This window comes from Cygnus atratus, chromosome 1, assembly GCF_013377495.2.
Source record: "Cygnus atratus isolate AKBS03 ecotype Queensland, Australia chromosome 1, CAtr_DNAZoo_HiC_assembly, whole genome shotgun sequence".
NCBI lineage: Eukaryota > Metazoa > Chordata > Aves > Anseriformes > Anatidae > Cygnus > Cygnus atratus.
Window position 1 is genome coordinate 183,979,135 of NC_066362.1, and position 25,006 is coordinate 184,004,140.

The 25,006-nt window shown below is 35.3% G+C and overlaps 1 protein-coding gene across 1 annotated transcript in view; it reads right to left on the reverse strand.

Annotated features, from left to right (window-relative positions):
* Positions 1 to 25,006, reverse strand: part of NBEA (neurobeachin) — a 516,634-nt gene that overhangs the window by 17,323 nt on the left and 474,305 nt on the right. Inside the window, exons 49-53 of the mRNA XM_050714797.1 lie at positions 10,505 to 10,594; positions 8,741 to 8,933; positions 5,225 to 5,296; positions 2,874 to 3,029; positions 1,844 to 2,014 (exon numbers count right to left, since the gene is read on the reverse strand). Coding sequence (XP_050570754.1) covers positions 1,844 to 2,014; positions 2,874 to 3,029; positions 5,225 to 5,296; positions 8,741 to 8,933; positions 10,505 to 10,594 — 682 coding nt within the window. The remainder of the gene's footprint in view (positions 1 to 1,843; positions 2,015 to 2,873; positions 3,030 to 5,224; positions 5,297 to 8,740; positions 8,934 to 10,504; positions 10,595 to 25,006) is intronic.

The following is a 25,006-nucleotide window of genomic DNA, read 5'->3' on the forward strand; positions in this document are numbered from 1 at the left end:
GTGAGATTACATTTCCCTGGACATGACTACCTGAAGCATAGTCTCCCATTAATCTGGGTATAAATCCTTTTCTTCAGAAAAAAGTGTCTTACCCATATAGACATAGTGATAGAGAGCAAAACATACAATTGGTTTTGTTTTCACTAACTTCTGTCAGCTGACTGATTATTCTTTCTTTTCATAAAATTACAAGTTCTCTAAATCACTTCCAAAGCTACACTGTTACGATATTAAACTCGAGATTCCAGAATGTACCACCTTCTCATATTCCGATATGTTCACCATGACAAAAAGGTATCTGAAATAAAATAATATGCAAAAAAAGTGGAGAGATTTGTATCAGATAGTAGGGAGATGTTAATGGCAAGGCTGTCTCAGCCCCACATAATAAAAGGACGTAAAGGAGAAGTCTTTTCTTCAGTGAAAAGGATATTCAGATATTCAGAAATTTTGTTCAGTGAAAGGAGAAAGCTCTCTTCTTTTTTTTTTTCTGACTCTTACTACAGAAATTACTAATACTTGATATGAATCACACAGGCATTCAAATAAGCAAAATGGCATCAAGCTAAACAGAGTGCATTGAAATGAAATTCCTCTTCAGACTGAATTTCTCTCTGTCTGAGAATTAAATGCTAAATAAGCCATGGAACGTACATATGTTAAAGAAATTTTTATGGCAACAGAAATTTATATATTTTTTGCCTCCATTTTCTTGCTGTTATAAAAGCAAAAGAAAGTCAAGTGAGAAAGCAAGGCTTTTATTTGTCTCTCTTTTGTTCTGGTTACAGATAAATGGAAGAAAATGAAAAGATAAAAAATAAAAATGCTGCTGCCAAATTAAAAAAATAATTATTTTGTGACACATAAATAAAAACTTTCCATGAAATATTCAGGTGAAGAAATACTTTCCCTTAGATGTCTGTAACTGACAGGTCTACAACTGCCTGTAGTCAGTACTTGAACCGGAGATCAAAAATGATGGTGATGGATTCTTCTATGCTTATCTAAAGAGGCAATATCATTGTGCTGAAAATAATCTTTAGAATTCAGAAACTGATTTAAATGAAAAATGTGGATGAATTTGGTGTACAAGACAGGACAAAAGGTGCTCTTGTCTTTAACTGTGGTTACATTTCTGGCTTGGATGAAGGGTCTGTGTAAATTAGTAGTGCACTTCTATAAGTAGCCTTCTAAATATGCATCTCTAAGTATCCTGTATGACTTAATATCATTATTATTGTGTTCCATTCACTCTGCAAAGCACTATTAGTCCCCTGCAAATGAAATGCAAGCTCTTTCCAACATTTCATTTTTTTTCTATTTTTATTCAGTCACATTGCTTCTTCAAAGGTTTGCTTACTATAGAAAGACCTTTCTCAAAGAGACATTTAATTCCAAGGCATGTGAGACATTCCTTTTTTGAAAACGCAAGCAGCTGATATAGCATGCTGTAGTACAAACGGAATACATTAAAATGCCAAAAAAGTATTTCTGGGTAAAGAAAAATCAAAATATAGTGATATACATTCTGTCACTTAAAGGCCGTAACTATCTTGTTCTAGTTCATGATGACATGATGCTATAAGTGATAAGCAATTATGAATTTAACAATTACTCTTATATTATTATTTGTCACCACGCACAAACTGTTTAAACATTCGTTTTGGCTAGTACTCTATGAATTGCTTAGCATGTGGCGCTCTTCTTATTCCAACTTTCAACCTGTAAGTCAAATAGTTGATTTGTTTGGTAGTATCTTTTGAACTTAATAGAATGAATTCCAAAAATGAATAGGCATGGCAGAGGAGCTCTCAAGAAGGAGTTTTTTGCAGGATGTACTTACTGCTATTTGGATTGTCACCTATAATATGATGTCGGCCACTCCAGTACCAAAGCAGCAAGGTAGCATCACGAGACCCAGACACGATGTAGCAATCACCACCAATATAGGACTCTGATCTGGCAAGGCAAGTAACGACATCCCAGTGGCCGAAGACAATCTGAGTTAATTTTCCTGGTGAGAATGCAAAGTGATAAAAATTCAGGTTTTCTGAACATTTGTATTTTTGCATAACCCATTTATTAAAAAAAATTCTGTTCAAATTTAATTTTTGCCTCATATCTCTCAGAGTTCACTACATGTTACAACAAGATTAAAAAATCACAAAGAATTATTTTTAAGACAAGAAAACTTATTTTTTTTCTCTTTTTCTATTCCTTTCAAGGTCTGTGCCCTGTGTCAATCTACTGTCTAAGCATTATCTCTGAAAATCAAGTCAGTGCTGCAGTCACTGAATATTAAGTAGAGTTACTGCTCCATCAGTATTTAAGCAATGGTGTTAGCATATTATTGTGAGCTTCATGAATGAATAAGACAGTATATGAACTTTTCCATCATTATCTCTTTCTTTCCAATATTGAAACCAGTTTTTAGCAATATATTGAATATTAGGCTAAGCCATTGGACAAAGGAACAGCTCCCAGTGGAGGCTATGCAACTTCCTTTCTTAGGGAATAAAATAAATAGAGGTAAAACCAATACAGCCATTAAAATATTGTAACTAAAGTTTTGGTTGACCCTTTTGATATAATCAGTGCATTTGAATATAACTGGGGTTTGAAAAGTTTCCACTAAGAAAATTGCATGCCTTTCTGCTCCCTATTAAATCTTTCATCTTAAAAAACAAAAAAAAGGGAAAAAAAAAGAGGAAAAATAGCATTCTAAAGCTATTATGCTCAGATAATAATGAAGGATTAACAAACTGCTCTTCATCATTTATTGAGGGGTAAGCACAGGCATTAGATATGGTAGTATTATGACAATCCTCCACTTTGTGACCTAAGAAGAAACAGGTGGTTGTATTTAGGGTCACCTGTTTCTGTAGAATAAACTCGAAAACTCTTGTCCCAGAAACCACAGATAAGAATGTAGCGATTATCTGCTGTGACCACGAAGCAATGTGCATTGATCTGGATGCTCTGATCCACCAGGTCTGTGATCTGCCGTTTGTTCACACCAGAGTTATTGGCTGTAACGAAATGCAAAACACATTTTACAAGCAAGCCATTCCAACACCTTCCTGTCATCCACTTACAGGAGAAAATGAATACATTTAACTTTCAATGAACTGTGAATTTGTTGTTGAGTAAGCATTTTGAATATGAACATTTAGAGCTGTCTATATGGATGTCAGAAATACAAAATCATTGTGAGATTCTCGGTTTCCCTTTGAATAAGACAAAGGATTTTACAGGTGATGACAATTTCTTATAAACTGCCTGATTCACTGTATAATATGTGGCAATATTTTAAGTGCTCTGATGAAGAACTCCTCAAAAACAAATTGAACTACAGGAAAGTGATGGAAGTCCATTTAAATTACCAAGTCAATGTAAACAATACAGCAGACTCAATTCTTGTCAGTTGGTACCTTGTCTACAGAAAATACCCCAGCTTGTGTTGTGTGACACTTACATCCCCTATACCTGCAGTCACTTAACCGGATCAAAGACAAAGATAAGGATTCAGCCAATGAAGCTGTTTAAATCTAATGTGCGTTTTTATCAGTCTTCTCATCTACTCATCAAACAGGGAGCCAGGCCATGGACAGTAGTGTTAAAATAGGTAATGCCACTTGGAAATTAACACAGACAAAGGGAAAATGAATGGTTCCTACAGAATCCAACCACCCTGTATGTCAAGTGGATCTGTTAGGAGTGACTGGGAGTAATCAACTGAAGTACTCTTTGCTTTTCATGACACTACAGGCAGGATTTGGAAATACAGTAAAGGTATGTTCCTTCTCATTGAATCTTAGCTTTTTAAGACTTCAGTATATAATCTAAGTTAATTACCTACACTCCTTCTATACTCATTGTAGAGAGAGATATCATTTCACATGGCAAGTCATTTCATGCTGTAATAGCTGTCCCAGTGCCAGACAACTCCAGAGGAAAGTTTCTCTTCCTACAGTAGCTATGGAGGGGAATCTTGACAACCAACTTCAGATAATTGAAGTTAGCTGAGATAAAACTCACTCTGACAGACATGTTTCCTCCTACCATAGGAACATGACTTTATGCATATAATACTCCGAAATTTCTTTTGTCCCTGTTTTTTTGTTATTATACATAAATTGCTCTCAATTGCATGAAATAACAGACTCAACAACCAACCAAACAACCCCCCAACCCCCCCAACTATTTTAAATTTGCTCATAGAAGTTACTGCCATATTTATGTACATTCCAAGAGCACAAATGTAAATTACCAGACCCTCTGTGGCCATCCACTGAAAGATAACAAATTACTCAGATTTCCAGGTAGGTGCAATAGTTGTTCCCTAGCTTTTGAGAGGAAAATCTGAAGAGAAAACCATTGTCATTATATATGAGCAAATGAAGCATACAGAAGGAGAAAGTTAAATCTCCTGAGCTACTTGTATGTATATAAATCTTTCAACCCCAGATATTAACAGGTGGAAAAAGGAACTTTTCATCTGGAGATGTTTAAAAATACATTTTTTTTTCTCACTGATGCTTCAAAATTGGCTCTAAGAACCTTCTCAATCCACAATTTCTGTCTCAAAAGATATACCTATCAAGAAAAAGAAAAAAAAAAAGACAAAGCAAATAGTTGCAATTAAAGAGAAATATTGCCAATTATAAGGCCAGTAATCTCTCTTAATAACACTCTAATAATTTTGGCTGTTTCTTATTTCTAAATATATTTAATTTTCTCAGATATTTTTAGATTTAACAGATACAATCATACAACAATTTAAAATCTGATCTTTTCTTTATTAGTTTAGTAATCCCTATTAAAAAAATAATCCCAATAATTAATGGAAATAAATAAGTCTACATCTGCACTGATATACGTAGTTGTTGTAAGAAATGACAATCTGTGAACTCTACCAGACCCTCATATTTTATTTTATTAATGTGACCTGATAATAGAACAGAATCATAAATATGGGCTGACAATGTATTTGACTTAATTGGTTGTTTCTTAAATACCAGCTGCTGGTGATGTTAATAATAAATAGCACTCATGTAATTCATTCAGCATCAATAGTTAATGCTTTTAGTTTTCTGGGACTGACAAGAATAAATATTTTCCTATCTTCCATGTTAAATGAAGCATAATATACAAATATAGCTTAATCAATAATTCTTGAAAATACCATTTTCAAATATATTGCTACATTTTCATCTTGACATACCGATCAATGGATCCATTTCAATTGGAAGATGGTGGGCTTGATCCAAAGAGTATCCTGGGGCTCCCCGAAGGCCTAAACATGAAAGAAAGATAAAGCACATAGGCAATTAGGCAATCTTGTTGCCTGATTTTTTGTATGATTTTTCTAGGTTTAAAACTGCATTGTGGGATTATATATCCAAATAAATATGTAGCTTCTTACTATTTCTTGTTCTATGAATCTTTTAAGTTCCCTTCCTCTATGCTACAGAAATATGGATTTGTTTACTCTTTGGTTACATAATAGAAATTTTAGGTTTATGAATGCTAATTTCATTATGATTTCTGCAGACACTAATATTCATGAAATAACTAATTTAAAATAGTCCAAGATCATTTTGTTACATTGTAACACTGGGTAAGATCTAATAATAGCATAGAAAAGAAAAATATCTGGTTTAAATTGTGTTATGAGTTTCTTACATAGTGAAATCTATGTGACAGAAACTTGGACCTTTTCAGAGATTTATCTAGTGTTTTTTGCTGGGAAATTGTGCGCTACAGTAAATTTGCTGTAATTATTCTTACTAGTTTTATCCTGAGCAGTCCTTAAGCTTTTCATAAATGAACCAGGGGCTACATATTTAGTGTTATGTGCTCTCAAGAAAAGAGAGTGTTGATCTGGCTCTTCTGAAGACTTTCCCCATTGTATGAGTCACAATAGTCAAAAATTTTTGTCAAGAACTGCCATGTTGCACAAGAATATCCTCCATAAGGAGAGATGCAGTGTTCTAGAGAACAAATCCCAAGTACAAACTGATGATTGAAATTGTAATGTTCTTGGTCCTAGTGCTGTTTAGTTCATATTTCTAGCTCTATTGCTTTCAGTAGATCAAAGATAATGATCTCTGATGAGTTTGAAGATGAGGTGAAGTGCTGTATTTTATATGATGTCTCTCTGGATTCCAAGTTAGAAAGAATTGCAGTGTGAGGGTACTTGAGTGGATAAACCCTAATATAGGTTTGAAAAATATATGGTCTCCTGACTTTGGGTGAACAAAAATGCCCATGAGCACAACTTTTACTAGTTGCAAAAGTTTCTGTGTTATGTTACACATCAGGAACTCTCCACCAACAACCCCTGTATTCAGTAATAATTTTTATTTTCTACTAAAACACCCCTCCTCAAACTTCCCTTTCTCCTTCCCTCATTTCTCTCTTCTTTCAAAACCTAACCAGCCTGGAACAGATCTTCACTGGTATTTGCTTAGACTCATTTAATTCTACTGTGGGATGGGCCTGTAAATGCTTTTGTCTGTGTACAAACTCTTAAAGCTCTACATAATACATCCTACAACAGTAACAGTGGCTTGTGTATAGATTTCTGTAGGTGAACTTGTCCTTTATGCTAGAGTTGTGACTTATTAAAATAATATTATGGTAATACTAGAAAACTGATACCCTATCCTGGAACAGTCTCTTGCAAAATAAAAGACTTTGCCAAGTGAGATGTAAAAGTTAAGAACATCACCAGAACAAATTTTGATTTTCCAAACAGCTTTGCTTTCCTGTCTCTTCTTATTACAATATATTCAGAAAGCATTCCTCTCTTTTAAATTTATACCAGAGCTTTTCAAATGGTGTGAAATTTAGTTCATGACGTGAATTCTGCATTTTTTCAATGTGACTTATGTTTTCCAAATTACATCTGAAAAACTAAAACCCAAGTCACATGCATTGTAAAGGCCAACACAACTTCTACTAAAGTAGATGGCTTCCCTAAATAACAGTTGCTAAGGAAACTCTTGAAATTCAGAGCACTACAGTCTCGGTGACCTTGACTCCCTCACAATAAAGTATGGATAGGAATTTGGGCGATCCCTCATGCAATAGTCTGGATGAGAAAGTGGATTGGAAAGTCTTAAATGAGCCTCCTCAATTAGAGGAGATGTTAGTGATGATGCATACAGCATACTTTGGCAGCATCCCTGAAAAAAAAAGGGAAACTAATTAAAGATTAGATAAATAATGTTAGTCAAAAGAGTATTAAAATGCCAGTGGGCAGCTTCTGTACTTCTGAAATGGTTTTGACTTTGGGTTCTTATGTTGAGGACAACTATGTTAATTTTTTTTTCTTAGTTTTTCCTTTTATTTTTAAAGAAATGGGTAAAACATGAAGTTGCACCTGGTGGAGTTATCAAAAATTCATGGATCTGTGAGAGGTAATCAGATATCCTCTTCTGTTCTGTTCCTGTTCTATTCTCTAAACCACCATGCAAAGTTTATTGGAAAAAAAATAATAGGAACATTCTGAATACATGTGAAATTTTAATATCCATGCTAAAATTATTTAAAAAGTCAGAATAAAATTCACATTAAAACGTATATTACTACTCAAGAGTTTAGAGTGTTAGTAACTTTACTTGCCTGGATAATTCCTCTAATGCATCCCTGTAAAGGAATTCCCATTCATTCCTCTAAGTATAACTTGTAACACTACCAGACCTTGGCCAGCATTGTGCAAAAAAAGGTGGGATCTATTTCACCTGACTTGAATTATGTACTGAGATGCTTACATTTAAGGCAGTGATATCCCTAGATAATCTCAAAATCATTTATTTCTACCAGAAATAGATAAATCTTACAATTTCCCCTCCAGAATGGCCTACTTCTGTCCAGGGGTTCTGCTGTGCTGGAAAAGGGGAAGATTTTTTTTTTTTTTCCCTATCCTGACAAAGCTTGCAAACCAGCTCCTGAGTCACACTCTTAAATATGAGGCAGCTTCTTGTTTTTCTCAGGTGGTAAGAAACGTTCAAAAGTTTCCATGTGCTTCAGCATAAGTGCCGTCAGAGCAGAAAGCTAGCTTAGAAAATGAAACTGGTTCATTCCTGAGTAGGCAGCAACTCATAGCCCTACCACTTACTAAGCAATGCCTGGGACAACCTCAGCACTTGCATCTCTAGATGAGGAGGCAGGACAGTCCTAGGGGCAAATGGAAGGCTGAGCAGATGGACTGGAAAGGAAATGTGGGATGACCCCAGTGAATGGACTTTTGAGGGGGAAAGAAGAAACTTCTCTTCAGAATAGTTCAGTGTCTGACCACTTAGGCTTGCTTCGGGTCCCACATTAACCCAGGGAAAGGCCTGAAATCTCTCTCCATGCGGCAGACAGTGATGTACACTCTGTAACATGCCAGTATGGATTCCCGAAATGTGGGACATATTAATATAGGCTGTGTCAAGAACAGCAGCACTCTTCTGAAAAACTTTATATCAAAGGCTGATCCTGATGTAACCACAAATCGATTAGCTGCCATGGTGACGTGCTGCTGTTTGGGAGAGTGTTTCCAGGAATGACACCGGAGAAAACGGAAGCTTTGATTATTTGACAGAAGCTAGAATAAACGGTAAGCTTTCAATGTATTTGTGAACAGGCAAGTGAGTGAGATCAACCCACATCTAGCTGACCTCCACTCACAATTAAAAGCTGCAGTGGTAAGATCTTTCATTTTGAATGAAAGGCACCTGTGAGAACCTACCTACTGTGTTGTGCCACCGGTTGACTGCAAACAGCCTGCTGCAGGTGACAGTCACCACGGCAGGAATGGTCAGGTGGGGCAGCGTGTTGGCTGCCACGTGTGTGACGGGGGAATTTGATGGAAACTTCAGCACCATTATGACATCCTGCTGCATCTGATCTTTAAACATGAGGGGGCTCTGTGGAAGGAAACACTGTTGAGTAGAAAGGAGAAGAGAGCAGAAGAAAACAGAAGGGATAACACAATTAGTGAGGAGGTCTGAGGGAAAACGAGGTTAAAAAAATGAGTAGGCAAGCATGTGCACATACAGGGAAAACAACGCTACCTGTGCATCTACACTAGTGATGGAGGAGAGCAAGATCAGAAGCTAATATTGGATCATTACACGAGGACAAGTAGAGAATAGGGATGGTAAGGGTCCACCAGGTTGTCATTACAGGACACAAAATGACTGTTAGCATTAATTAATATACAATTGAATATAAAATGAAACAACAGTTAGTATCCATATAACAGAGATATGAGCCAAATAAAAGAGTCAGTTCATCTATTGGTAAATCATAAATATAAATGCTATTACCTACAGTGGTTGAAAAAAGAAATTTTAAGAGGGACTCAAATTTTCAGATTTAGATTTTTTTTTCAGATATTTAATTTTTTCTTAATGAATTTTCGATACGAAATGCATCATTTCCAGATATTAGCAGACACTTTAATTCTGTGAAAAGCTTATACTTATTAGGGAGTCTAAGCAATTATAAATCATTTTGATGATTCTACAGGAGACGTGTTCTTTTCACAGACAGTAGTACTGTTATCATGTGAGATTATACAAAGTACTGTTTTTAATGTTAGTGTTTTCAACCATTGTTATAACAAATAGAATTATTTTTATACGTTCAAATAGTCCTTTCTTTTTGTTTATCACTTTAAATTGTTATTCAACATATATTATCTATAAATAAAAATCTTAAATCTATGGAAAATATAATGCACATTTGACATCTACATATTGTAATTACATAGCTAACATTTCCAGATCAATTCCCACTATGATAGTCTGCAAGCAGAGAGAGAGATTTCCTTGTAGATAGATGAAACAATTGAAATTACTGTATGTATTACTCTTCATTTACAAAGCTTAAAATAAAATATCTAGCTTTAAGCATTTAATCAAAAGCACTGAAAGGCAGAGATCTGTCTCCTTCAGTCTGACTATTTTGTATAATTATTCACATGAAGCACATGCAATGTGTTGGGAATGAATTTTGAAGTTCAAATTGAAATTAGAAATATGTATTGTATTCTTCCAAGGGCACAGGCAGGAGGATTCCAGCACAATCTGAACTACATTACTTCATTTCTGTCAAGCAGGTATTGTTCATAAATCATTCCCTAACAATGTCTCCTTTAAAACAAAACAAAACAAAACAAAACAACATGCTCACTGTAAGAAAAGCCTGCAGTTATTCCCATTACTTGCAGAAATAAGAATGTAAATATGTATTTATGAAGCGTATGTTTATGAAGATAGGGCCTTTTAACACTGTATTAAACAGGAAAGTCAGTATTAAAGGAAAGTAAACCTACTCAAATTCCACCTTGCTCTGCTAGAGCACTGTGAGCTGCTTCCACCACAAGAAGCAAGTACAGCTGTATGGGCAACAGAGGGCATTAAAGTGTTGCTTAAATGGGTATTTGATGACCTATAAAGAATCCTTGGGTTCAAAGGGAATGAATTCCCGGCCAGCAGCTATGTCTCACCAGGTGCATGGCGGAGCTCCGAGGTGGATGGGGCTCAATGAGCAACTGCGATGGCGTCTGTCCAAAGTTCTGGATCTGCGCCTCCATGGCCTGCGGGGAAGGGAGAGGGACTGTCATGAGCAATATGCATCAAGGAGAGAGGTCAACACACTCTGTGACAGTGCAGGCATATCCCAAGTCAGCCATGAAAAAAGTCCAGAAAATTCACCCGGTGTTCTCCTCCCAGGCTGCAGACTCAGCCAAGTGTTAGTATTTTGTAGACAAGCTCTGCTTCTGCTTTCAAGCATGCTTCAGTTACCCAACTAACCAGTCTCATTTCCAGTAACTGGCATTATATGTGAAAATGTTAACCTGTGAGGACATGCAGTTCAGGTCTTGAGAGAGCTTTTTTTTTTTTTTCTTTTTTTTCACTAAAAAGAACACATATACCTTAATAAAGTCCTTTGTAAGGAGGAAAGTATGAGGATCTCTAATAAAATAAGCCTCTGGAATCTTAAATGGGGGAAAAAAGCAAACTGAGAAGAAAAATTCATGTGTAAAATACAACAACAACAAAATAATTACTATTTCAATAGCAAAATAACTATTTCAATAACAACATTAGCAAGTTAAAACAACAACAAAAATATACCAGAAACAAATCTTGCCAGGCACATCGAGGCTATTGTAAAAATCTTTCCAAGTTGCATTCATTCACCGACTATTTATTTTGTGCTTAATTTTGTTGTAACTTTTTCATGGGTTTTTAGGCTTCAGAGTTTTGAAGTGAAAACAGTAATTCCAATTTATTCTTTGAGGCTTCAAGCTACTTTCAGAATAAATATAGAGTAACTCATTAAGGAGTAGAATACAGTCCAACTGTGAGGCTTCCACTACAGAAACAGTTCATTCAAACACAGATATATTTGAGATACATTCTTAAAAACTCTGGCAAAAGATTGCTGCTTGTAAAAGCAATACTGCTTAAGAACACTCATTTTTCAAAGAGGTACTATTTCATTTGATCTTGTGCAATCAAGAATAAAACATTCATAGAAAACAAAACTGGTGGATTTTGAAGTACGCTATGTATTATGTACCTACATATACACTGTGCCCTGCACACTGACCCTTAAGATTTTTCTAGTGAGCTTTATGAATTTTTCATTTGCTACTGTCCATGAAATACGACAAGAAAAAAAAAAAAACACGACTAACTTAGTAAATTATGTTATTTCTTTCAGACGTGAAATGGTAAGAAACACAATAATTACTTCATTATACTGGAGAATCCTTTCAATCTACATATTTTGTAATTCCTACAAACCAAATTGTGCTTTCCTGCACTCCACAGCATAGAAGCCAGAACAGATGTTAGAAAGAGATTTCCTGACAGGTCACTAGTGTTTACCACTTCTGATGACCTAGATTGACAGGTATAATGGAATACAGTTAAGAAATGTTTGACAAAAAAAGAAACTTATTTCAAAGTCCAGTAGGGAAGGACTTCCATGGTTTGTAGCCTAGCACATTTGATGATGTAATTGTCCTGGTATAGGACATTTCTCGCTTGTTGACTAATTCAGGGCAGGCTTTAGTCTATAAGGCACAGAGTGCTTGCTTTCTGAGGAACTGGTGAGCATCTCAGTTTTTCATTAACATCAGTTATTGATGAATTTAAATCACAGAGTGATTTCATACAAAATCAATGTATTTGTGTGGGCATATGTGTGTATGTTTGTACACACCTATACAGCAGCAGCATATGAACAGTCCCTATTTACAACCTATGTAGAAACCTTCACTCATGCTGACACTTTTTTTACGGGAATAAAAAATGCAGCTCAAATTAAAGTAGTATTTTCTATTACGTTCAGTACTCTGTAACTGATTTTCTTAGTCATAAGTTTTCTTATAACTGAATTATTGTTGCTTGTGGATTTCAAGTTCAAAATGATGATGACTAATATCAACAATATTAGGCACTGCTTAATATATGCTTCCACACAGATCTGTCAATAATATTTTGAGAAAAGTAATTTCCTTTTTTTTTTTTCAAATAATTATCAAGGTTATTCCTTTAATTTTTAAAAGAATTCTGTGTTGAAATAAGAGTGTGAATTATATTTGGCAGCAATACCAAACAAAAACCAGATCTTCCCCTACCACCCTTTAAACGATCCCATAAATGATACTTCTGTCCTCTCACAGGCACACTGAAATGAATTATTAATTTTTTTTAAGTGCAGCCCAATTCTAATTTACACATTTACTTTCATGTTGTCCAGTCTTGGCAAATTCTGATTGTTAGGCTATAAATTCTGCACACATTAACTTCTCTGGCTTTGCCTTCCATTCCAGGTAGATTTATGATAGTAACAACGAAAGAGAAAGATGAGCAGAATACAATAATAAACCGACATGAATTTTTCAGGTGGACACTTCAAACATAGCTGTCAAAAGCAACTGTTATTTTACAGCTGAAGATGTCCTGGCACATATTCACCTATGTACTTTATGTGCCTACTCTTTAAAACATTTAAGTTAATGCCAACTCCTTCCGTAGCCAGAACAAATGAAGAATTAAGACCATGATATTCAAGGAATATTGACTATTTTTGCTGGCTTGCACTTATGAGGACAACCCCCTCCCTTCCCACCCTGTGATCAGTAATGTTATCTTTTTCTTGCAAAAATACCATTTGTAAAACTGACAACTCTTGGAAGTTTTAAAGAAAGTGAACAATGTTTCTTTAAAAATACCCATAATATTCAACTACTACACTGAGAGTACAGACTGCACAAGCCCACAGCTGCACACAGCTACAACTGTTATTCCTCTAGATTTCAAAACACTTAAAAAGGACAGAAAAACCTTGTCAAAACTTACAAAGAAGATAAACATAAGCATACAGAGATAAAGTGACTGGCCCAAGGGTATTTCTAATGCTGTGTCCTATCAGATCACTTGACATGAAATGAAAAGCAGGTACAGAACAGATCTGTGAATAATAATGTAATACATTGATTTGTTTACAAGAGGACTCTAGCTGTATGTGAAATTAATCTTAAAACTGGTAAGTGTACACCACAGTTTTTCTTGAACTGTAAATCATCAAACTTCAGGTTTATTTGTCTTAAACATTTTGGTCTAATTAATCAATTCCTTTTCTCCCATCAGATCTTGAGTATCATGTGCAAAGTGCTACACCACTCCCTGAAACACACATTCTAGTCAATTTAATGCACATTTTAATAAAATGAAGTTTATTCTCATTTCACCTTCAAATGTCCTTCATGTACAAACATAATAAGCTTGGAATTCAGTGGCTGCAAGATTTAACGCTTTTGGAACAGCAAAATGGCAATTATATTAGTTTTCACTTTCTTAATAAGGTGTTGCAGGAAAGCTATTTAGCGAGCTGATTTGAGATTCCCTACTGTTTTTAATACACAGAAAATGAGATTTGTACTCCAGACACTTCAGGGAGTATCTGTTTGGATATGATCATGTATTGCAGAAAGATAAAATGGGCCTCAAATTATTACTTGATAATCATAGGTCCGAACAAGGAAAGAAAAATATCTGCAAACTAGATGGGAATTCAAAGTTTAAAGTGAGTACATCTCATCTATCCTAATTTATGCAATCAAGGAAAATACATTTCATAGGACTTAATATTGGACATGTAATATGTAGAGACTCATATTCTACGTTTACATACAATTTTGAACAAGACATCAATTCAAAAAAAAAATAAAAATCCAGTCTTATGAATGATACTACTCATACTAATCTTAGTTTTAATGAATAATATCCTAAATGTGTTTGCCTCAAAATAAATTATTGCGTTCCATTTTTTTTATGTTTAAAGGAAGACTGCACATTCACAAGGATACTGGAATGCTCCTCTGTAGCCTGGAGAATCCATCCCCAGTGTCAGCTTCCCAAGGAATAAAGAGATAAATATGTCTTCTTTGTTTATAAAGTCTACTAAATTGTGGTGTTTTTATTTATTTATTTATTTATGTTTTTTCCCTTCTATTTAATAACGCAAGTTGAAAGACACACAAATCAAGTGTGACATTAAATAATGCAAACAATAAATTTCTTTAGGTTTAAGAAAATTATTTCTTAATGGTCAAAGGCAATGTCTCCAACAACAAGCAGCACAACCCAAGAAAAGCAGAGCTGCAGAGCAAAAAACTCAGTAGTAAGAATCCTATACTGAAACCATGCCCACTGCGGGGTTTTCCCACCAGGCTGGCTCCAGTGGGGGCTGTGGACCCCCAGTAGTGACTGAGCTTGGTCAGTGGAAGCCCTGGAACGCACCGCCCCTTTACCCTAGAAACCAGTTCACACACTCTAAATGAAAATGTGAGAATGTGAGTTTGTTTTTAACTTAAGTTTCCTCCTAAAAGTTATTTAGAAATGCAGGTAAAATAACAAAGGACTGTATTAATGGTCCATCTTAATTACAAACTCCCCTTTGCTATGAGAAGGTCATGGTGACTGCATAGCACAAGAACCACAAAAACAGGAGCACTTTCACTTTGATTTATTTAAGAACAGATGAGAAGAAAGAAACTCCTAAAAGCAGACTGCATTGCAGATAGTAAGACAACACTTTTATTCCTATGTGAAGTGGCTTTGTTTTTGTTCATCTTTGTTGATTACTACCATAAGTCAAACTTTAAAAAATATATACCGTTTCTCTATATTTTTACTCCTTTTTTAACATATTATTTCTTTTATTGTTTATTTCCATAACCCTGGTGTGTTTCACTCCTCAAACATACAACAGTCAGGTTTTTCTACAAATCATTTTCACCTGTGCATGGAGACTGAGCCCAACAAAGAACCAAAATGTATATTCCTTCATCTGAGATATGCACCACAGCCATATTCATCCAAATTTGCCTTTCCTGAAAGTTTGTTTCATTTCTGCATCCAAGCAAACACAAGCACTCCTGACGGCCTCTCCTGTCCACGCAGCCAGTGCACTCAGCAGCCCCAAGCACTGTCTTCTTCCCAACAAACATGATTGACAGCTTGTTGGTGGGTAGCATAAGCAGCTTGCAAATGTTATTGTTTTGTACTAGCGGTGTGAGATACTGCTTTTTTGTTTGCATCTACAGCTGTTAAATGACATCAATATCTTCAGGACTTTGGATAAGTTAGGTTAAGAGTATTGATTTCCATTTTATTACGGTATGCTTGAAGGAAAGAAGTGCTGTAGTTTAAAGACAAGCAATGACTCAACTAGTCTGGAGGCTTCGATACATTTGGTTATTTAATCAGGATACTCAAGGGACTGAATGATGGCCACAGAAATGGATTTTCTCTGCAGGGCACTACTTTATTAATTTAACAATCGAGAGGGGCAACCTTAAGCTCCTTCCCCACACAGGAGGTATCTCACTGGATCCTGTGTACAATTAAATGGCTTCCCATCAGAAGACCAGTAACTTGGAGCTGACTTTAATCCCTTCCCAGAGTCAGCACAACCCTTATCTTTTTTCTCATTCCTCTGCGAAGAGGACGCAGTAATATGAAAGGAAGGAAAATGTGAAAGTTAAGATCTCCCATCCTCTTAATAGGCATGAGTCCCATCTGTGACTTTATTTGTTTCTGGGAGCACTGACTTTTAGTTTTCATACCAACCTTATTAAACTACTGACTGTGACACCTACTTCTTCCCTCTTTTACCTTCACAGTTCTCCAGTTCTTGTCCCTGGCAGTCTACTATGCCTTACATGATACAAAAACCTTTCAACACTCTGCCAGCGTAAGCAGGCATTTAGTTAAAGACACTGGAAACAGGAAAACAAAAATCACTAAACCTCACAAACAGAAACAAAGAAGGTAAAGCAAAAATAGCATAAAGTTGGTTATGTCACAGCCAGGGCAGGTTTAGGTGAGAGTGTCCCTTATTCTTTCAGACATGCTCTCCTGTGCAAGCCAGTGTTTCTGAGGCTCCTGCATATCTGAATGCAAAACCTCCTTTTCCTCTCCAGCAGTTGCCCATTCCCTTAAAAACCATGGAAAACTTCCTTACACTGAAAAGTCCTAGCCATATAAGAAGGAAAAAGCAACTTTCTATAGCTTTTCACTCTCCCCTGTATCTTGTATCCTTCCAACTCTGCCTGGAACAACGGAGTTTACCACTGCTATAATGAAATTCTCTCATTAAATTACACTAAAAACTACAGCAAACTCTATTATGCTCTGAAGCCAACAGCTTTAACTCCCAATTCCTCTGACAAGGTCTATGTTGTTATAGGGGCTCCTCAGGCCACACTGCTCAGTTCATCACTTTCTTTTTATGGTTGCGATAATTTTTCAAACTGCAGGTTTTGCTCCCAGCTGATGGCAATTTTGCTGCCTTTTCTTCCCTGCTGTTTGACTGCACACAAGGCAGACAGGGAGACAGGGAGACTTGGCTTGTAAAGTCACTGCTGTGCAAAACTCTGAACATCAGCTGCAAATGAAAAAAGTCATGCATTTTTTATAATTTTGTTTACAATTTCATTCAAAACTATTTTAATTTCTTTCTCTTTTAAATAATGATTTTTCTTATTATTCTAATTCTATGTCATTATTTTCTTCAGTTGAATTATTGTATTTCTTATGGCCGTGTTAGTAATCATTTCTGTCCCATTCAGATTGATAACATTTACTGAAACTCGTGTGTTCATTGATGTCATGCCAAATGAAATCATTGCTCTGTCATCATTCTCCCAAGTCTGTATTAAGTTTATAAAAGAGAATGTTGCTTTCTTTGATCATTAAGTTGCTGAGTACAATGCATTAGAAAAGATTTTACTGCTAAGTTACTTTTGCGAGAGACGTTAACAGCATGATACAATAATTCATTAAATATGTAATCATGTCAAGAATAGTTAAAGTTTTGAAACCTGGTCAGTCAGAATTTTTTATTTTTATATGACTGATAATTGTCCTGAAATCGTCCTATTGTTACCTAATGTTCAACTTCAGAAACAAGGACTCCTCTTGATCTGACAAACAATGTTATCTTTTCTGAAGACATTCCCTCATTTCTTTTAAAACAAGAATATTTGTTGGTTTTGGATGATAAATATTTAAGGTGACTGAAATAATTTCTTATCTCTCAAACTGTACCTACGTGATGAAACACTTCCATATCTTCTTTTTGTTATTCAAGCATCAACACTTATGGTTACATTCAAAAGGCTGCATGGACAAAAGCTCTATGTGATTTGTTGGGTGAGAGGCCAATCTAGATGATCTTTCCCATCTGGTGTTTAAGTCTACGGAACCAGCTCCTCTTTGACATCTTGATTCTGCAATGCAAATTACTAAAATGTACACCTGCAACATAGAATTTCCCTGTTGATAGTACTCCTTTGTATTACTCATTTATGTGATGGTAATCAAAGCATCACAACACACAGAATTGCAGATGTGTCCTATCTAGTATTTGCAAACAAAACCAAACCAAACCAGTTCTGTTACTCAGTGTGCCTCCTGTTGTATAAATCCTGTTACTAATAGAGAGCCTGCACTCAGTTCTTTGTGAAGTCTTATTCAGAACATCATCTTTTATTATGGCCAAAGTGTTTCTTTCTTTCTGAGTTTGATTCAAGTTCCAAGAAATTGTTACTTTCAAAGCCCCTCTTGAAGCTATCATTGTCTGCATATTTTCTTTTTCTTTCTTTTCTTTTTTTTTTTTTTCAAATTACCATTGCAGCCTTTGATTTTTTTTTAATTTTTATTTTTTTTTATCTTTCAAAGCAAGCATTCTCTTTCTTCTCCCTTGTGACATCCTTTAACTAATTTCTTTTTCATATGAAATACAACTCTGGATACTGAAATTTTAATTTATGTTTTCAGATCTTTGGGATGGAAACATTATTTTTTTTTAGACAGAGTAAACTTATGACATCAACATTCTTTTTCAAAAAGGCTCCTAGAAACCCAAACACATTGCCTTCAATAATGAATAGTTATTTCAAGGCTTGTCTAACACGGAAATAAATAGTTTACATTTCTTTGAGTAAGAAAGAAAAAATCATCTGAATTTTTAAATGTAGCCTTTTTTTTTTTTTTTTTTTGACTGGAAGCAGTACGAATTTTCAAAGTCTAAAAAAGAGGAAGCAAAGGAATAAAATAACTATATGAAAACTGTCATTAGCATCCCATAGTTGGCAGTCACTAAAATTTACAGGCATCCTAAAAAAAAACACTGCTGCTGTCTGGGATGCTAAAATTGTTTCCACATGTGGAAAACAATGAGTAACAGCCAGAAAGCCTGAAGTTTCAGTTGTGATAGGCTAAAAATTGTCAGTAGTATTTTTCAAAACACCATCCACTGATTTTAGAAATCTGCTCAACTTTACAAGACTTAAATTATACAAGTTCTTAAAATAAAACCCTCTTTTTGTTGTTTAGAAACGCCTAACTATATTATACAATATCTCAGTGAATTCACTGATGAAAATAAGAAGTTACAAATGTCAGGACTAAAAAAATCTCATAAAGCTCTGGAATGCTGCAAACATCATTTCTCTGCATTAACAACCATGCAAGGAGCTCTGTGGACCTATGGTAATTCCTTCAATACTTCTATAAGGCTCCCAATACCACCTACCTAGCCTTTTCCCTCCCTCCTTCTCCATGCCAACAGCTCAAAATGTCCTGACTGTCCTGTTCCTCTCTCTTGTTCACACATTCCCACCGTGTCTTGGTCTTTCTCAGCATCTTTCTCTTCCTCTCCATAAGAAGACAGGGTTGTGTAATGCCCATCATCCCAAGCAATTCCATTTCCTTCACTTTTATATCTTTTAGTTCTACAGACATGAAAAGAAGCTGCTCACCCTGTCTTGGTCAGTTAAATGCTAGAGCACACACACGGCTTTATTCTGAGGGAAAAAAAAATGATTTTTTGTTTTCTTTTTATTTAGGATCAATTAAAAAAAAATCAGACTCAAGCATCACTGACAAATCACCAATTATATTAATCAGAATCCTTATTCTGCAGCCCTGTCTGGGAAGTGGAAGTGGTCTACCTGACCTCCACTCACAGCTCTCAACAGGCCAATGCATCAAGTGAAAAAAGCAGTGGTATTTCTGAGGAAACTGGGAGAGTGAATATATCTGAAGGACCTTTGACTTTCAAGCGGCTCTTGACTTCTGCTAGCCAGGAAAGGTCAGAGGAGCAGAAAGAGCCTGGCTTTTCTGGCACCTGCGCAGCTGCTGAAACAAAGGAAAGAATTAGCTGGGACAAGAATAAAACCCCAAGTACCGTAGACTATTTAAGTGCTTTAGGGAATAATTGGGAGTGGAGCCAAGGAAGTAGCACTGGGCTACTTCCCATGGTTTTCAGGGAGACTGATGTCATCTGAACAGTGCTCTGCCTTCTATGTATTTGCAAAATTTTACTGTATGCCATTAGAAGGGAGAATTTGTTGGGGACCATATCAGGTTTAATACTATTTATTAGCTGTCCTTGCCTTTGGCTTTGTTTAAGACACACTATATGTTTTTAATTGTCATTTTAGGAGCACAGAGGCCCTTAAGCATAGGCATTCTATCCATAAAAATGCAACAGTAATATCAGCAGGAGGTTTCATTAAAACTTTGAAACTTCATCCACTCTTTTCTCATTATTTTTTTTTCTTGGTGGCTAGGAGCTTTAACAGTGCATGCTTACAGCTGGTTTTAACTATACTTTTTATTTTAAAAGCTGAACTGTGAGCTTTAAAAAATCACAGTTAAAATCTTTAAAATCAACAATAAATGTGTGTAAAGTTTCTGCATAACAAGTTTATTTGGGGAGGGAGTGATTTTTCAAAAAACAAATACTCTAAAATTCCTCTACCTTTTACTTTATTTTTCTGTCCATTAACTGAATTTATACGTGCTTTATGACAAATGTCTCGGGTTATTTGCTGAGTCTTCTTCTACTTCAGTTACATTTCTCTCCTCAGTGTGGTCCTCTTTGTACCTTAGGAAAGGCTCAAACATTTGTTTCAATTTTTGTAAAACTATTACATGCTTATACATTTTGTGTGAAATTCTGACAAAATTGGAAATATAAGAAAAAAAAAAAAAAGGGAATGTGAATATTTAGGCCAGGATTTTATTTTTGGGACTTGGTCTAAATTGCATGCAACTAGCTTTGGTTGTAGAAAGTGCAGTAAGCTATGGCTCTGGGTAGTAATTTATAAATGGAAGCTGCTTAGCACATCTACTGAACACATTTGTTCACTTACTGATTGACTTTAGTCTACGAAAGTCAGCAGAGGACCAAATATCCAATATTCCAGAACAGCGAAGAACACCAAAGAGCTAAACTGTGTGTCTTGAAATATGTAGCCATTATTAAAATGAATTTCTATATAAACCATTACTTGTCAAAAATTGAAAACTGAATTAAAACAAACAAACCAAAAAGATGAAGTGACTTGAGATGGAAGTTAACGCAATCATAAGAGGTGCAGACTGATGCAGAATTACTAACAAAGTACTTGGGTTCTTGTTATGCTCATGCCTACCTTCAGTAAGAGAACACAACAAATCAAACTATAGATGGAAAAGTTACAGTTATTCTATATGACATTCTTCCTAACAAAGATTTGTCCACTGCTTGCACATTCTAGTTTGAAATGACTCAGGGAGGCTTCAATGAGGCTTCTACAATTGCTCTTATGAGATTTGTACAGAATTATAGCCTACAGTCCTTAGAAAACTTCTCTGCCATTAAGCTTGACTTTTTCTTTCTGAACTTGATCATGTAACTGCTATTAACTGATATCAAACCAAGTAATGTCCCCATCTGAACTGGCACGAGCAACCTTCTGTGTTCCTGCCTTTCTGCTACATTTCGTCTTTCACTCCATTATTTCTTGCCAAGCCCTGGAAACCCTGTTCATAAATCACTCTTCTCTGTCCTCTCATCACTAGAATGCTCTTCTCTGAACTCTCTCAAACCCTTCTGGTAAGCTGGTGTATAGAATAACACACCATGTTCAAGAAGAAGTTCAGCCAAGACTAAGGGGGTCTATTAGTGACTGTTCATATCCCATGGCAACATGGCCAGTAGTTGAAAAGAATCCAGATGATCATAAGCAGGTAATCTTTTGAACTACTGGGACATCAAAGTCTTTTGATGTAGAATTAAATAAATGAAGGTATAGGATCAAGTCTAGAGAACATGATTATAGTGGAAAATAAAAGTTATTGATAGCTAAACTAATGAGCAATCTCTACCGCCAGGAAAAAAAAAAAAAAAAAGGATAATTTACACATGTTCCAGAAAGCTATTACAAAGAACACACACAACATATTTATTTCTACTTATTAACAATTAAAAACATCCCCTGTACAAAAACACAAAATAAAAGCAGGAAAACAGAGAAGCAAACAACAGAACAGGCCTTCTGAAAACTTGCAGTAATAAAAGAGGAAAGGGTACTTAATCATTAAGGAATGCATTTTAGTAGTGGCTTTATCCTTCTGGTTTGTTATTGGTAGAAAACATGATCACTGAAGACTTTTTTAATGGTTGGAATGCAGAACAGATTCAGTAAGGCAAAGTATCTCATATATATTTTATTCATGTTTCATAAATGTAAAACTATACAAAAATTGAAAGTGTGAGTTGTACTTCTGCTTGGTTGTCAAAAAAAAAAGAATATCAAAACTCATAAGTAAAATATTTATTTGTTAATGAATTAAAACGCATCAGATTAAGAATGTGGTAATGCAACATTAGTGTTTTTATTTTTTTATCTCAAATCTGTGAAAAAACTTCAATGAAGATAATACTTTTTACCTTACGAATTATTACTGTATGTATGTATGGAACCAAAAAAAGCTGGCTTCTCTCTCTGCTCTCAGCCTCACCTTTCACAAATCCTCTGCCTAGTTCCCACCCTAGGAAGGTGCTCTGAGATTTGTAAAGCACATACTGTTTACCAAAAATTTAGTGGTTTTGATATCTCCAAGCATCTGCCAGCCATCAGTTTATCCACTGCAGGACACAAGAACTATCTCAGAGAACAGGTAAACCTTCAAAACTAAAAGCTGAAATGGGACTCACGGAGAAGAAGGTAAAAGTACAAACTGAAAGTTGTCACGTACTGTATTCATGAAGCTTCAGTGTATATCAGAATTTCAGTTTTGGAAGTAGTTTTTACTGTTACAGTTAAAATAAATGTTCTCAGTTATTTTCAGGGTTTAGCTTATATAGAAATAATTCTGTTTGGAGTATTTCCAAGCACACATTCTTCAAAACTTCACTTTGTTCTTGACACAAATTGAAAACAATAATAGAGATATACTGTACCCAGACTACAAAATGGCATTAAAGAGACACATTATCAATATGTTTAAAACATTTAGGAAGCTCAGCTTTGCATCTTTCTAGTGAATGACTAGATACTTAGACTGAGTATTATCTGTTCCAATAAACTGATGTGTGTGAAATGCTTTGAATAATAGTTATTTTATGCTTAGGTAATGACAGCGTAATATAACTGAAATCTGTGCTAATAGGCAAAAAGAAGCCCCTTCCAGCTATTTCTGTTACAATCATCAGCAGCAATTTTCACCCCATCTCTCTTGCTCTCTGCCTCTCTCACATAAAATATTACTTTAAGTGTATGTTAAAATGATTGTTGCTAATTTTAAAAATCAATAATTGGTACCTGTCATCCATATGGAGAAAAACAAAATAACCAGACAATAAAGAAGAAATTTTCATATACAAGAGCTGCATTTTTCATATTTCTGCAATAAAAGAGAGTGGTTATAGCTAATGATGTGTTTTTATATGGGCAAAACACTAAACTCAGTCTAGGTAAGACTACAGAACGTTCTGACAAAAATGTAAAGAAATATATAATGTATATGAGAACTGGTCAGCTACTCAAAGTAGATTGAGACATCTTCTGGGCTATGAGTTATTCATAAAGTCACCCTGATATTTCTTTGATGAATGAATTATCTGTTATTTATTAAACTGGTTGGATGAAGTCTTAGCTACATAAGTTATCTGCAGTTCTTCAGTTTGAATGCTTGTATGACTACTAATATATGTTATGTGGAGATGCTTAGCTCTGGATGCTGAGCTTTTTAATCACCAGTACAGTGACCAGTAGACAATTCTCATACCTTCTTACATGCCACTGTGGACCAGAAAACACCTGTACACCACAATTTGTTTAACTTCTAGAGATTGTGCAATTTCTTGACTATCAAAAAATTCTGAATTCCTGTAAACATATAACAGCACAGTCCAAAAATAGTCATGAACTCAGATCAGCACAGATTCACTAAAATATTCAGTATTTTTCTATCTGATCAATCTCTAATGCATTCACAAACTACAGCTATCATGATCTGTTAATTATTTTTAACAGTGGTGGAAGGACGCTTTTCATCTGGAATCCTATGGATCAGATTCTGATTTTTGACTCTTATCACTAATGGTTGTGTTACTTGGGATAGGTGCTCCCCAAAAGTTTTTCCATAGCAAAACTGGATGTATAATTAGAATCTTCTATCTATTTTGCAGCATACAACTGCGGAATGCCCTTTCCCTTGAATGAGAAACAGATAAACAAAGCACACATTAATTTCAAAATAAAAGCCTACACATCAGGCAGTTATTATGTGGTAAGTGACCCGATGCAATTTACACTAATTCCTTGCTGAGTATTCTGATTTAAGGTGTCTCTTCTTGTATTCAGAACCTTTTACAGGAATTTTACCTATAGAAATAAATATCTTACCCTCAAAACATTCCCATATTTCTTGACCTACAGACAGTGAGCAGAACAAAGTAACAGCAAGTAAAGACTTCTCCTTTTGCATTTATGAAAGAGGATACTGAGTGCTGAAACTCACTGGGAAGACATAAAAATGATTCTATAAACAGACATTCCAGAGTGACATGTAAAAACATATTTAGTTTTCTGTTGACGGTCTCTTCACTCATACAGAACAGACTCACAGACAAACAAAAATATTATCAGCTAATGGAAGTGCTTTTTTATACCCCAAAACTGGGTATAAATTCAGGAAAAAAAATGTTTTGTGTGCCTGGAAAAGGCAATATTTGTGAGTGCAGGTATGCAAATATGCATTTCTCAGTGAAGAACAGAGCTCCTCACATACAAGAAAATAATTTCCACTTTGATAAGGGTTTTTACTTGAATGAGTGGTTGTGCTGTACAGATTCATTCAATTCACTTAGAAAAAAGTGGATATTGATACTGCTTGCAGTTTCCTACTTATTTCACAGCTATCCATATTCATGTCTCACCAGTGCTGCACCTACAGAGGAAGCTAAGACCATTCCTTGTATGGAGGCAATTAAGCACAACTGAACATGTAAGTGGCCGGTGCTGTGGGTACAATTCAATCAAGCAGATCCATAGGGGTGGTTTTGATATTCCTGTCACATCAAAGAAACAGTACCCGGCAGAGAAAGATCTAACAAGTTACAAATGAAATAAGAATAAATAAGAATAAGT